Source organism: Podarcis erhardii (genome assembly GCF_964252035.2).
Source record: "Podarcis erhardii genome assembly, chromosome: 3".
In the NCBI taxonomy this organism is placed as follows: Eukaryota; Metazoa; Chordata; class Lepidosauria; order Squamata; family Lacertidae; genus Podarcis; species Podarcis erhardii.
Genome location: NC_138507.1, coordinates 107,126,657 through 107,142,480, shown reverse-complemented (window position 1 = coordinate 107,142,480; position 15,824 = coordinate 107,126,657). Strand labels below are relative to the sequence as shown.

Below are 15,824 nucleotides of genomic sequence, written 5' to 3'. Positions count from 1 at the left end.
AGGCTTTGCTGTGTTCCAGCTATATAATAACTTATCCTAAATATTAAGGAAAGAGAAAACAAATAACATGATCACTACTTGCCCAAGCAAAAATTCAAATGAACCCATTTCTGTGGGTTTGGAGAAGAGCTAAGAGATGAATGCAAGATGCTACAAGTAATCCAGGTGGAATCCTGTGCGCAATCCAGATTAAGGGGGAAAGGTTGGAAAACTGAAATTGTGAGTGTAAACCTCACCTGGGAACAAGCAAAAGCCAGAAGCCAAAATCTCTTCCAAATTGTTTACAGGCCAAAGCCCCAAAGGACTGATTTGTAGGAGAATGGCCACAAACAGCTTCAGAACTTGAAGGGACAGGTTCAAAGTAAGACATTGTTTCATCTAGCAAAAAGGCCTCAGAACAAGCCAACCTTGATCAGAAAAGCTTGGAGCTAAGCAAAACGACAGACAGACAGACATGCGCTCTGGGATCAGTGATGAAGGGTGGCCTATAAAATCTAAATAAATACGTTGTCTTTGTTGTTCTGGAAATCTGGTGGCAGTTCTCTAACTCCCATCAGTTGCATTTTAGCACACAAGACTTAGCCGCTGCCGATTCAAGCAGAATCTGTTCTGCCAACTGAAAAATAAATAAATTGAGAACTCCTCCCTCAAATGACACAGCACGTTAACCTGTCGCTAGGAGAGCACTCTAGGAACATGTCAACTTAGAAAGCAAAATAGAGCAGGGTTTGATGTCTCGCCGCATTATTGTTTTTATCCTGCGCAGTGATATTTCTTTAGCACACTGATTAGAAACGAAGTGTGAAGCTTGAGTGAAGTATTGCAGGGAAGAGAACTTCAAATGTCTCGCATCTGGTTTCTTAACCAAGCAGACGCCTTAGCAAAGAGAAGTTATGGCTAACCATTGAACCGGCCTCACAGAAATCAGACGAAAGGCATCCACCAGCCTGCTCTCCTGCCCGTACATCCATGCAGGGTCCTGGATGACTTTAAAAAAGAATAAGAAGAATTCTGTGTTGCATTTAGTCTCAGTTCTGCAGGTGGAATCCTGCAGCCCTTATAAGTTGTGCAGCTGAACAGATCTGATTGTTTTCCCTTGCTTTTGTTTCATTCTGAACTGATATGTTGGCGACCATGAAAAGAGGTGTGTTGATGCAGAGATACGTTAAAGGGGGTGTGTGGATGTGCACAGAAACACTCTGTGGGTGGTAAAAGAGACAGACACGTCCATTCATATAATTTATTCTTATGCCTTCATTCCACAAGATGGTATCCGGAGGGGTTTACAGCATCAAATGGACAACCGTTCCCAGGTAACACTATAAACAGGTAGCACTATGCAAATAAAAGTTTTAAACCTGGGATGGGGAACTTGTGGCCTTCCTGGTGTCGTTGGACTTCAAGTCCCATCATCCCTTGGCTGGGGCGGATGGGGACTGGAGGGCCCCAGATTCCTGCATCCCTGGTTTAAACTAACCTAATCATTTAATCTTAAAAAGCAGAGACATCACCTTGCCAACAAAGGTCCGTGTAGTTAAAGCTATGGTTTTCCCAGTAGTGATGTATGGAAGTGAGAGCTGGACGATAAAGAAGGCTGATCGCCAAAGAATTGATGCTTTTGAATTATGGTGCTGGAGGAGACTCTTGAGAGTCCCGTGGACTGCAAGAAGATCAAACCTCTCCATTCTGAAGGAAATCAGCCCTGAGTGCTCACTGGAAGGACAGATCGTGAAGCTGAGGCTCCAATACTTTGGCCACCTCATGAGAAGAGAAGACTCCCTGGAAAAGACCCTGATGCTGGGAAAGATGGAGGGCACAAGGAGAAGGGGACGACAGAGGACGAGATGGTTGGATAGTGTTCTCGAAGCTACCAGCATGAGTCTGACCAAACTGCGGGAGGCAGTGGAAGACAGGAGTGCCTGGCGTGCTCTGGTCCATGGGGTCATGAAGAGTCGGACATGATTAAACGACTAAACAACAATCATTTAACACCAATAAGGAGAGAGAAACAAGGCCTAACATGGAAATAAAATGCAATGCACACAAGGCCAAATAGATCTCCTTACCATTTTAGGAAGGCAGCATAGGACTCTCCCATCTGCCTGTCCTCCCCCCCACACCCACCCCTTCAGAAAATGACAGTGCTCCCAACAACCCACCCATATCAAGAGAACTGTCAAAATGATGAATCTTGATTTGCAAAGAGGCAGCATCCATCAGAACAGTCTTGCTGCAAACATCCTCTTTTTATTTTAACTTATCAACAATCTTCAGCTTTGCCTGCATTTTCTCTCTCTCGCTCTCTTTTTCAGTTGAAAAATGTATTTAATATGACAGCCAAGGAAGGAAGGAGAAGATCTGTCAGTGCCCTGGTGGTGGTTGGAAATGGAAATGGAATTGCTGGTAAGTGAGCACTTCATTCTCAGGGGGCAGCTTCTGTTCATTTCATAACCGTAGCAACCCACTATTTTTCTATAACTTCTTCTTTTCAGTTGCCTTTCTGTTTCTTTGGTGTGTGCGACTCCATCCAGGGTTTGTGCTCTGTGTTGGCCACAGCCCTTGAATGTGTGCTTTTGTCTATCATCTTCCGTATCTCATGCCCAAGTTATTTTCGATCTTCAGCACCCAAGGGGTGGAAGGGGGAGAATTTCTGCAAGGGTGGAAGGAGATAGAACACAGTATTGCCTGAAGCGTGGAAAGGCCAAGGAACTGGTCAGGATAGGAGGGTTTTGCCCCCGAGTGGAAGGCTGTTTCCTGTCCTCTGACTCGAAGGGACACTTTGGCCTTTGCAACGCACAAAGTTTGGCTGCCCCTGTTTAAAAAGGCCGCTGCTAAGGGGGCTTTTTCCTGACTGTCAGCAATTTTCTTTGGAACATTGTTAAATACGAACTTAGCAAGAAAATAACACTTCTCTTGCAGCAGCTTCTAAAATACACCATCAGACACCAATTTATTTTTCCTCGGAGAGTAAGAATCTAAGGCTGTTGCCAAGATTACAGGCTAGCAGCAAAGCCACCCTCATTGGCTCTGTTCTCGAGATGTAGATTAATACAGGGTCCTTTGCTTTTAATTTGCAGAGGCCATGTGTCAAGGATGCTTTAGTTGGGATTCCTGCATCGCAGGAGGTCCCTTCCAACACCACGATTCTATAATTACGCTCTGTGGTTCCCGGTGGCACTCTGTTCCATGAAAGCCAAGACTTGTGCCGTTTAATTGCACGGAAAGTAGATTGATCAAGGAGCCAAGGGCACATTTAGTAAGGTTTTTTCCTCCCTTTTGCTGAATTCTGGCAAGCCGTTCCACAGACAGAAGGGAGAGGTGAAGACTTTCGCAACTGCCATATGATTCCTTGAGCACATTTCTGGACAGTTTTAGCGTCCTTCGGGGGGGGGGGGGAGCCAAGCTGAAAATGCAAAAGCACTTCAGGACCGCCACTTGCTTCGGTGGGGCGAAGTGCGGAGATATGAGGAGGCCTCCTTGTTTGCAAGTGCTTTGCAGATTTCTGTGTGCGGCATTTGTCTACTAACCAATCTGTTTGCATCCCTCAGGTTTTGCACTGGGAAAAGCAACGGACAGGATGATTGCATTGAGGAAAGTATGTCCTTTGAAAAGTAATAATAATGGTGGTGGTGATGATGATGGTGTTGGGATGCGGGTGGCGCTGTGGGTTAAACCACAGAGTCTAGGACTTGCTGATCAGAAGGTCAAAGGTTCGAATCCTTGCGACAGGGTGAGCTCCCGTTGCTCAGTCCCTGCTCCTGCCAACCTAGCAGTTCAAAAGCATGTCAAAGTGCAAGTAGATCAATAGGTACCGCTCCGGCGGGAAGGTAAATGGCGTTTCTGTGCACTGCTCTGGTTCACCAGAAGCAGCTTAGTCATGCTGGCCACATGACCCAGAAGCTGTACGTTGGCTCCCTCAGCAAATAAAGCGAGATGAGCGCCGCAACCCCAGAGTCTGTCACGACTGGACCTAATGGTCAGGGATCCTTTACCTTTACCTTTAATGATAATAATAATAATTTATTATTTATACCCCGCCCATCTGGCTGGGTTTCCCCAGCCACTCTGGGTGGCTTCCAACAGAATATTAAAATACAATAGTCTATTAAACATTAAAAGCTTCCCTAAACACGGGTGCCTTCAGATGTCTTCCTTCAAATCTGGTCTTCCTTTACTTGGTATTTATGCATGAAATGCACACAGTGCCGTGGTTCTGTCCTGGCATGAGAACATACTGGGGGGACGGAATGTAGCTCAGTGATGGGAGCACCTGCAATGCTTGCAGGTTTCAATCCCTATCATCTTTAGGTAGGACTCGGGAAGGTTCCCTGTCTGAGGCCCACTGCCAGTCAGCGTAGATGGTGCTGTAGCTAGATGGACTAATGATCTGAATCGGTAGAAGGCAGATTCCTTTGTTCCATGTGAAGGACACTGGAAACGTAGGCCAGCCTCAAACCAGCTGGGGATCTGTTGCTCTCTTTTGCCAAAGGAGGGCATAGCTGTGTTGTAGATTGCCTTCCTCCTCCAGTTCCTGTCCTCCCTCCATGTATACAAAAAAAAAAATGAGCTTGAGGATCTTCTATCCTTCGGGAGCAGCTTTTCAGGGGCGTGCCGGCAGCTGTTGAGGGGAGCAAAAGAAGCGGAATCCCTTTTGGAACACCAGGACATCTTGCCCGTTGTTCCTTTTAGACCCCCAAATAGCTGACATTGCCAGTGTGGGCAGGTAGGCTGGCAAGTTTGGTTGGGCATAGTCTGTGGTACTTTATAAAAGCATTTTGATCCCTTTTAATTTATCAAGCTAATTACATTTCAGGTCGGTACGTAACTGGCAGAAATAGCTCTTATTTTTGAGCCGCTTCCTTTTTATCTTAAATTCGATCTCGCCATAAAATGGAAACAGTCATCTGACATAATCATTTCTTAATGAAAAGTGTCTTCTTGGATTTTTTTCCCCCCTAGGCGAAGAACAGAGCTATCCACTATTTGCACTATATCGAAAGATACGAAGATCACACAAGTAAGTTGCAAGATTTTAGACTCTACCTAAGGTTTTAAAAGCCAGCTAGTTGCATTAATTCTGCTTATAGAATTGTAGAGTTGGAAGGGACCCCACAGGTCATCTAGACCAACCCCTGCAATGCAGGAATCACAGTTAAAGTATCCCTAACAGGCAACCATCAAAGCTCTGATTAAAAACCTCCAATGCAAAAGAGTCCATCGCTCTCCAAGGGAGTCCGTTCCACTGTCAAAAAGCTCTTACCAGAGAAAGTCCCCCCCCCCCCATGTTTGGTTGGAATCTCCTTTCTTGTAAGTTAAACCCATTGTCTCATGTCCTACCCTCCAGAGCACCCACCTCCCTCAACTGTTCCTCATAAGGCTTGGTCCCCAGACCTTTGACCCTCTTGATTGCCCTCCTCTGCCCACGTTCCAGTTTGTCAATATCCCTCTTATTCAATCGTGGTGCCCAGAACTGGACACAGTATTCCAGGGGTGGTCTGACCAAGGCAGAATAGAACGGGACTGTGACTTCCCCTTGATCTGGACACTAGACTTCTGTTGACGCAGCCTACGTAGCTTGCCATTCCTTTAGTCTGCTTGTCTCTAAAGCTCAAGTCCAAAAGTTTGAATGAACATGCAAATCACAGAAGCGTAGAGTTGGAAGAGGGACCCCAAGGGTCATCAAGTCCAACGCCCTGCCTTGCGGGAATACTGGTCCAGTTCAGATGCCCCTGCGTCATGTACCATACTCTGAACATTAGGCACTTGAAAGTGAATTGCAGTACTACTTCCAGTATCAGAGGTACAGTGAGGGGGGGGGAGTATTTGATCCCCTGCTAAATTTGCCCGTTTGCCCTCTGACGAAGAAATGACCAGTCCATAATTTTAATGGTAGGTTTATTGTAGCTGTGAGAGACAGAATAACAACAGGAAAACCCCCAGAAACCCAGAAGACAAAAGTCAGAGATTGATGTGCATTATAATGAGTGAAGTAAGTATTTGATCCCCTATCAACCAGCCAGATGTCAGGCTACCTGGTGTCTTCACTGTATGTAACGAGCTGAGATTAGAAACACCTGCTGTAAGGGGGAGGTCTTACCTGTAATCCCAGCTCATTACAGTACCTGTACAAAATACACCTATCGACTTTTCCCCCTCACTGTAGTTTACCTCTGAACGCCAGTTGCTGGAGAGTGGGCTGTTGCCCTTAGATCCTCTGTCCATGCTGAGCTAGAAGAGCCTTTGGTCAAACCCAGCAGCCCTCTCCTTACTATAACATTTACCTTTTCTTCTAGTTTATCACGATATCGCAAGCACTGTTAAGAAAACAACCATCCGGATGAAGAAGCAGAACAAGGGTAAGTGAAAGCTGCAACCAAGGCGTAATTTAGAAGTGTTCTCATCCAAGTCGGTGTGGTCAGTGTTCTTTTATTAACATAACCTTTCCTGTAATGTGAAACAGTCGCTCTGTCCGGATTGAAGCCCGGCACTCTCAGTTTTTCAGCATTTCTAATTCCCCGATAAGTTCAGTGGGTAGGCGGCAGTGCTGAATGTGCAGAACTTAGGTCAGGAGTGCTGTCGCAAGCTGACAAATGGAAGCATTAAGAATTCCCATATGTGGAAGGTTGGGGTGGCAGTGGAAGTTTTATTGCTCATCCTTGCCGATGCCTCGGGCATCATTCTGTTGACTGTGAACTCCTTCACCTGTGCAATGAAACGATTTTTCTCTTGCTGTCTCTTGAACGTTAATTCTGCTGGAGTATCTTGTGGAAGAAGGAAAAAGGGGAAGGCGCCAAATGCAAGAATATGGAGAAAGGGTTTATTGATCCAATGCATTTTTCCCCTTTTGGGCTCTTTCTTCTGGCACAGCTGATTTAGGTATTTCAGAAATGACTGAAAAATATATCTCACGCCTTCCCAAACTGTGAAGGGTCATACAAATGGAGAGTCACACAAACCACACCAGTGTAGCTCTGATTGTAAAGCGAGTGCCCCCACTCCTCTTAACCTCACGAAAAAAATACTCCAGAGCAAAACACAGCCCTCTTTCCTTTTCAGGGTTGTGTGTCTGTTGTCATTTTGCAAGGGAGCACAGGAAAATGCAGCATGTGACACTGGGGTGTGGGATTCAACTTCCCGAGAATCTCTTTCCCTCCTTGTTTTTTGCAGGGGAGTAAAAAGCCAAATTCTAATCCTTACGATTGCAAAAAACAGACTCGTAAGCATGTGAGCACTGCCTGCTGAAACCCCAGATACAAGAGAGGTTGCTAAATAAGATTTCTATTAGTTGGCCATGGGTAGAGGGGCAGTTCTTATGGCCTCCCCCAAGACTAGCAAAAGAACCAATTGTGTAAATTGTGTCATTGCCACCAGTTGCAGAATTCAGGTTTTCTTTTTCTTTTTTAAATTCGTTTTTATTAAATTTTCCACTTTATCAGTCCAATCAAATCACATTAAATATTCCAAATTATACATATCAAATAATCCAAATAATCTTCCAAATTATAATTTTTTTAATAGGACTTCCCATGCTTCAGGTTCGGAGGGCTCTGATCATCTCATATCTCTACTGCTTTTCATAGTCATTTCCGATGGTTCCTCTAATTCTTTCTGTTGTTAACCTGCAGAATTCAGGTTTTCCTGGTGCAGGTGTTGGATTGCCTGGGTAAGAAATTTGCACTTCCTAAGAACACAAGGCGAGTCTGCTGAATCAGGCCAGATGCCTGTGGGAAACCTGGAAGTGGGACCTGAGCATAACAGCACTCTGCTCGCTCGTGTTTCTCAGCACCTGGTTTTCAGAGGCATATGACCTCTAACAGTGGAACCATTACAACACACCCACCATGACTAGAAGCCACTGATAACATGAATGTGTCTAATCATCTCTTAATAAGTTTTATTTATACCCCGCCCTCCCCAGCCAAGACCGGGCTCAGGGCAGCTAACACCAGGTATAAAAACAATTGATTAAAATACAACTTAAAAGCAATTGATTAAAATACAACATTAAAATGCAGCCTCATTTCAGTAGAAACTCAAATCAAAAACTTTTTGGGGATGAAAACATCAAATCTTCACCAAGGCCAACTATCCAGACTGGTCCTACATGGGCCAGAAAAAAAGCCAGGGAAGTGCCCAAATAGGAGTTCCATCATAGAAGGAGAAAGGAAAGAGGAAAGAGGAAAGGGAGGGAGGGGATCAAGTGAAGAAGTACTTTCTTTTATCAGTGTTTTTAGGTGGGTTTGGATGCAAGAAGGAACCTCAAGTCTCCTTCCTTTCTGGAGCATTACATTGATTGTTCCTGCAGATTTACAATCTGTTACCATTTTAAATGAGAATTTGGGGGGCTGGACTAGATGATCGCTTGAGTCCCTTCCAACTCAACAATTCCATGGTTCTGTGCTGGGGTTTTCGCTTAGAATGACCCAGCCCTCTTTAAGTTGTGCTAGTTCATGTGACTCAGGCCAATAAATCTTTAAAAAAAACCCAAGTGTGATCTAATGCATTTTATTAAAAAGCCATTAAGACAGCTCTTCAAGATTATTCCAGTCTGCAGGGCAAGCTCGGTGCTCAGCAAATGGAGGAAAGGAAGTCTATTAGCAGGCCACAGGCTTTGCTGTGCTAATATTTCCCTCTTTTTCCCCATCTTTCCACACCCCCCACCCCACCCCTATAATTGAAAAACAAGCGATAGCCATCTAAAGCCATTTGCTCTGCTGTTTTGAGAAAGTATCAATTTCATGCTTGGAGATGGAATCAGGTTTTCGACATAATTACGTCTGAGCGATATCTGAAAAGCTATTTATCAAGAGTTTCATTTGGTAGCGGTCCCACATTTGCCATTTCGGAAGCACCGCGTTTTCCATCCTTGGACTCAAAAACTGCATTTCTGCGGGTTACTTCGTAGCGGGTGTGAATTGGCCTTCTTGCATGGTAAACGGTCAGCTGCTGCCCCAGGTTACTTTGCGATAGGAGCTAAATATTTGCACCTGGCCGGAGGCAGGGGTGGAGCTAGAGGTTATGGAAAATTCTTTTCTTTCCTCAGCACCAGAGGTAAAAAGGTAAAGGGACCCCTGACCATTAGGTCCAGTCGTTACTGACTCTGGGGTTGCGGTGCTCATCTCACTTTACTGGCTGAGGGAGCCGGCGTAGAGCTTTCGGGTCATGTGGCCAGCATGACTAAGCCGCTTCTGGTGAACCAGAGCAGCGCACGGAAACGCCATTTACCTTCCCACCAGAGCGGTACCTATTTATCTACTTGCACTTTGACGTGCTTTCAAACTGCTAGGTTGGCAGGAGCAGGGACCGAGCAATGGGAGCTCACCCCGTAGCGGGGATTCGAACCACCGACCTTCTGATAGGCAAGCCCTAGGCTCTGTGGTTTAACCCACAACGCCACCCGCATCCCATTCAGCACTGGAGACACGCACCCAAATTTGTGCATTTGCCGCTTTGTACAGGTGTGGCAGGAATAGGGGGTGGCCCTCCAGATGTTCTCACATTCCCAGCCCCAACCAGTATGGTCAATTGGTAGGAGATGGCAGAGTTCAAGAACATCTGCAAGGCCACAGATTCCCCCCTCTTGGAATGAGGGCTTCGGTGTCCCGTTTACACTGAGCGTGCTCTGTGTGGGCCACTAGGGATTTCCTGTTTTCCATTCATAACATTTTTCAAATGAAGAGAGCAATGCAGCCTTCACTCATGTAGGGATCAGTTGTGCACAGCAGAGAGCCTAGCTGAGATTTGTGCCCAGGATGCATCGTTCAGGTGTCCTTTAAAGGACCGGGCTGTTTTCACAGCCTGGCAAAGAGTTACTTTTGAAATGAGTTAGGATCCTAAGAAGAATTGAAGAAGAATTACGATCCTTAAGGAAGAATAGATAGGTTCTTATGCCAGGCCAGGCTGCTTGTTCCACCTCCCCAGTATTGTCCACCCTGGCTGGCAGCAGCTCTCGAGAGTCTCCAGATAAGGCTTTTCTGCTACCTGAGACCCTTTCAACAAGAGATTCTAAGTCCTGGACTTGAGACTTCCTGTGTGTGCTCTGCCATTGATCTCTGTTTCTCTCTCTGTGCACTGAACTGGGGTCTGTTTCTCTGCAATTTCCAAACTGGTTCTAGTCCTTCTTTCTGGAGCAACAGAGACCAAGTCCACCCCATCTTCTGCATGACAGCCCTTCAGATATTTGAAGAGCACTGTCATGTTCTTCTCTCCCTTTTAATTTCTTCTTTTCTTTAGGCTGAAGATATCCAGCTCGTATCAGCCTGCTTACCTCCAGCAGCTGTGCTGTATTCTTCTGTCTCATAACCATGCCTTGAAAAGCAATCTTCGTATCGCCGGCATTATGGTACCTAACACACATCCTGCAGCGCTTCAACGGGAAATAGTGGCAGCAGTGTACAAAACAGGGCCTATGTTATACCTATCTCTGTGGGCTTCAAAGTGACGGGGAGAGAGGCTTAGAGCTCCCTTCCCCCCCAAAGGTGAAAATGAATTGCCGAAGGATCTGGGTCTGATGGCAATTCCCTCAGCCTCCTGTAGGACCAGTCTTGCAGAATAAAAAGCTTTGAGCAAGTGGCATATTCAGATGACAAATGAAAGCAGCGCAGGGAGTTTGCTTAGCGACAGAGCAGTGACCAGCGCTTTCAATAATAAATCGCCTTGCTCCCGTTAACAAGCACGTTGCCTCCCACCCAAATGAATGAAGGAAATGAATGCCATTCAAAAGCCAGTCGCTTTGGTGGCAAGCGTCCCATTTTAAGCTTCTTGAAAGCTCAGACCTATTCTCACAGCCTGCACTGTTCTGCTTCTCATTTCTAGCTACCCAGACTGTAACCGAGATCAGCTCAATGGGAGTGTTTCCTCCGCCAAAGCACAGTTATTTCAGAAGGGCAGTCCTCCTTTTGCATCACTTGTGGCTGATGCCTTTAAGTAGTGCCCTTAATTGGAGGCCTATAAAAACCTTGCTATAAATCTCATGTTGTGCAGTTGGTATAAATGAGGGAAAGACGTGCACTTACTTAATCTCTATGCTGAGCAATATTTGGATAGGACTTTGCTCTCTCTTTCTCTCTTCCTTCTTGTGATGGGATGAGGGGACTGCTTGTGCGTAAGTGTTTAAGCCCTCAAGGGTTTGCAGTCAGTTTCTAAACTCTCCCAGTTCTCGGAGCCATGGGTGCATGGCTACCTCAATCGCTGGCAGAATCCGTCAGTGGGCGCTTCCAGAATTTACGCCAACATAAGAGTTCCTTGACGGAAACTCTTCTTCTGGATTCTCTGCGTGACAGTTTCCTTCGCGGAGTAGGCGTCCCCAGCGGAGGTCCTGAGCCCTCCCCGCTGTTCTCACTGGAAGTATCTTGGAGCCCTTCCTCCGACTGAGTTTCTGCAGGAACTCTCCCTCTCCCCCTGCTGGTTCCTTCCTCAGCATCCGAGGGTCTCCTAGCCTCCTTGAGCCCTTCCACCACCTGACTCTCCGATGGCAGTTCCCTGACACTTCTCTCCTACACCTCCGGAATAACAAAGGTGACACAGTGCACCGTGCCATGGCCTTCTGGCTTGAATTAAAACCTCAGGCCTTAAGGAAGAATACATAGTTTCTCAGTTCCTGTGGTTCTTGTTCTTTCCCTGTCTCGGGTCTGCTCAACAGACTGTGTGCATCTCTGATTAGGGTCTGATTCTCTGATGTGTAAGAAGGTCTAGTCTCCGAAGCTCTGCAAACTATATTTGGGCAGGCGGTAGTTCAGTGTGGACTCGGGTATAAATAAAGTATGATTCACTTAACTGATGTTCTGGCCCACAGTTTAAACACTTGTGCGAAAGCGTTTAGTGACAGCAGGGGCGGAGAGAAGGTAAATTGGGATTGACTGGGCAGTTTCATCAATTTTTGGAGCCCCTGACCAATCTGTACCCATCTCAGATTCAGGTGCAGATTGTGATGGTTCAAACTGGTGTGATTTGTAATGTAATTCCATGCCAAAAGCAATTGTTTAGTAATTATTTTACTAGACTGCTTTAATGCTCACTAACTGCTTCCCCCAGGATATGGTCTTCACTGCCACCGAGCTATCATTACCATGTGCAAACTTATTGGGATTCAAGACATGTACGCCAAGCTTTATGGATCCAGGAATTTACTCAATGTCACCCGAGCGCTCTTCAAGGGATTAGCAAAACAGGTAAGACATGCCCGGTCTTATCCAGGGTGGCTCATGTTTTGTTACAGTACAGTCCTATGCATGTCAATTGGAGGGGCAAGACTGCCACTTTGCATTCTAACTTGCCCTCTGCCAAAGAGTTTGCTATCTATGGTTACGAGATGATGCCCTGGGGGTTGGGATCATGCATTGCGTCATTCTATCATAAACTGTTAGTACAACAGCCTGGCAAGAGGCGAGCAAAGCAGCTGCAGTCGCCTCTCTGGGTTTGCACTAAGCCATGGTTGTGTGCAAACCAGTCCAGGGTCTGAGGGATCATGTACTCATTCCTTCCTGAGAAACAGACTCTCACAGTTAAGGCTTATTAGGGCATCAGCTTAATCTTTATTCATGCTAATTGAGCTGATCACGAGACTTGAAAAAACAAGACCGAATGATTTTGCGTTTCTCTCTCTCTCTCTTTTTTTTTTTTTTTTTGCAGAATATTTTTTATTAATTTTTAGTGAACATACATACATTCATATATTACATATATAAGTTACATATTTAAACTAGGCTCTGCCGAGCCTCAGACTTCCCTCCATTCCTTTGGTAAGTATCAAATAAATTCTGGAATCTTGTATTTTACATATCATATTTATCTACCATACACTGAAAGAATTATTCCAACCCTACCAGTGTCTTCAAAGATTTACAATTGTTTCTTATATACATCAAATATTTACTCCAATTTTCTTGAAACTTCTGTTCGTCCTGATCTCTTAATTTCCCTGTTAGTCTAGCCAGTTCTGCATAATTCATCATTTTAACCTGCCAGTCCGTTATATTAGGTATTACATCCGTTTTCCAATTCTGAGCTAGCCTATTTCTGGCTGCTGTTGTGGCGATTTTGCCTTTCTTTGCTTTCTTTCTGGTTTCATATTACCTGGATATTTTTTAGCTCATTGTTGCATCCATGAGGGCTAGCAACATACATATATTTAATAATAATAATAAAATGTGAGGTTATCTGTGTCTAGCAGGTGCCTGTTTTCTTTCCAAAACAGTTTCTGAGTTGCTGGATCCTAAAGCGTCCCTTCTCTTGTTTAGAAGAAAAAGGTGACTTGCCAATCTCGCCACTAAAGCCTTAGAGCCAACTATGCAGAATATCTACATGGTTACGGCTTGAAATTGGATGGATCAGCCAGTGTGGTGTAGTGGTTAAGAGCGGTGGACTCGTAATCTGGGGAACCGGGTTCGCTTCCCCGCTCCTCCACATATAGCTGCTGGGTGACCTTGGGCCAGTCACACTTCTCTGAAGTCTCTCAGCCTCACTCACCTCACAGAGTGTTTGTTGTGGGGGAGGAAGGGAAAGGAGGATGTTATCCGCTTTGAGACTCCTTAGGGTAGTGATAAAGTGGGATATCAAATCCAAACTCTTCTTCTTCTGCTACTTGTGGCTTAAATGTTTGTCTTTCCTCTCCCCTCCCCAACTAGGAAACTCACCAAAACCTAGCCAATAAGAAAGGCCTCTACGTCGTAGAATTCTGTGAAGAACGCGGCCCGCTTCCTATCGTCGTCGCAAAGCCCCAGGGGGCGATCAGAGAAGATCCGGAGCCCGAGGATGAAGCTCTCAATGTCAAATTGGAGTTCAGTGAAGTGAAGGCAGCGCAAGGAATGAAGAAGAACGTCTGGGCAAATGTGAGAAGAACAGCTTCGTAGACGGGGTCCGTATTTAGATGCCCGAAAGCCGAGGAAGATGTACCATCAACACAGGGTCATAGAATTCATTTCTAAGATCAATGCGGTGTGAAGGTTTCATTCTAATTTAGGGGCTCAAAACAGCTTGGCTGCCTCTCTCCAGTGGGCAGTTCTCTGTTGAGTGCAAGCGACGGATGCACTAAGATTGCAATTTCTTAACTGCATCTGCTTTATTGCGACTGACCCAGGCCGTGGAGGGGTGGGAGAGCTTGCAACCAAGAGGTTGTTTTCCTGCGTAACTTGGGGTGGGGGTGAACCGTCAAACAACATGGCAAAAATAAAGTTGTGAGAAAATCCTGTCCTGCCTACTTATTTGTTTCACAGCATTTATATACTGTCTGATTGTTAATAAAACCTCTAAGTGGGCCACGCACAACATTTAAAACTGTTGTTTAAAGACGGACATTGAAGACGTTTGCAAGATAACTAAAGTCAAAAGTTAGCATTAAAAGATTAAAACACAAGTTGGCATTCTACGTTAATTGACTGAACAAAAATGTTTTAAGCCAGCACCAAAGAAAACACAGCAAAGCCCCTCACCCCCCCCCGCCTCCTGTCAATCAGCAGGGAGTTTCAAAGTTTGGGCACTGCCACACTAAAAAAACTAATTGCACAGTGTTGGAGGCAACCCAGATTTTGCTTCAAGGCACCACTATTTTAAAGAAATAAAATCCACAAGCTTGCCAGAAACATGCCTTGTACTCAATTGTTTTAAATGTTTGTTTTGCTATTGGGATTATAGTTCCATTTGTGTTTCTCAAGCTGGTCTCTGACCGTAATAAATTTCATGCCTTGTACTCAAGAAAAGCACTACCAATCCTGTTAGCGGTGTAAGAAAGGGGGAGATAGAAAACACCTGAAAGTCTGCTCTTGAAGGAATTCATTTCAAACAAACAAAAAACAAGACCTATTGTTAAGAGAGAGGTTGGGCTACAGTTGTAATAGTCGTTCCAAAATGCATCCACCACGATCCAGCAAACTCTTATAAATGCAGGTGATTTGAACCATGTATATTGGGAGCTTTCCCATCCGCGGTGGAAGCCTCATTAATTTCAATAGAGGCAGAAGGTCTTCACAGATGTTCCTGTAGGCATGCAGCCTGCGCTGCACTGTGCTTCTGGATTAAGATGAATGAGAATAATAGCTGTTTTTACGGCTTCCCCCATTAAAGCAGCAGCGGCAGGGGATCAAGGGTTGCCAACCTTTTTGGGGCCGCTGGAATTTCGATGATAAAGCGCCTGCAACAACAACAAAAATGTGTGCTGTGCTGTATCCAACAGATACTGGGGCAGGGGAAAGAGAGAGAGAGAGAGGACCACAAAATGGGATGCCCCATTAACGGGGGGGGGGGGGGGGGGAGAAGTCACCTCCATCAGCTGTGGCTTCCCCTTGCTCACAAACAAGCTCCTTGCACCTCTTCTCTGTTCATAATGGCAGGGAAGGTGGGAGTCAAAACCTGGCATCCAATAGGGAGTGGGGCATTTTCGATATCGGAGATGCTGAGAAGCAAACGAGAACTGAGCAGGAGGAGCCAACAGTGGGTTTTTGAGGGGGATAGGTCATGGGTAGGCAAACTAAGGCCCAGGGGCCGGATCCAGCCTAATCGCCTTCTAAATCCAGCCCACGGACGGTCCAGGAATCAGCATGTTTTTACATGAGTAGAATGTGTGCTTTTATTTAAAATGCATCTCTGGGTTATTTGTGGGGCCTGCCTGGTGTTTTTACATGGGTAGAATGTGTCCTTTTATTTAAAATGCATCTCTGGGTTATTTCTGGGGCATAGGAATTCGTTCATTTCCCCCTAGATAGATAGATAGATAGATAGTCCGCCCCCCCCCAAGGTCTGAGGGACAGTGGACCGGCCCTCTGCTGAAAAAGTTTGCTGACCCCTGGGATAGGTGCACGAACTTAATAGACAATTGGTCTCAAGAAGCC

At 45.5% G+C, this 15,824-nt stretch overlaps 1 protein-coding gene across 1 annotated transcript in view; it reads left to right on the top strand.

Annotated features, from left to right (window-relative positions):
- The window catches only part of MRPS5 (mitochondrial ribosomal protein S5), a 47,863-nt gene extending 33,677 nt beyond the window's left edge, over positions 1–14,186 (top strand). Inside the window, exons 6-11 of the mRNA XM_081854897.1 lie at positions 2,313–2,403; positions 3,549–3,595; positions 4,960–5,017; positions 6,294–6,356; positions 12,034–12,170; positions 13,626–14,186. Coding sequence (XP_081711023.1) covers positions 2,313–2,403; positions 3,549–3,595; positions 4,960–5,017; positions 6,294–6,356; positions 12,034–12,170; positions 13,626–13,850 — 621 coding nt within the window. The 3' untranslated portion in view covers positions 13,851–14,186. The remainder of the gene's footprint in view (positions 1–2,312; positions 2,404–3,548; positions 3,596–4,959; positions 5,018–6,293; positions 6,357–12,033; positions 12,171–13,625) is intronic.
- The last annotated feature ends 1,638 nt before the right edge of the window (positions 14,187–15,824 follow it).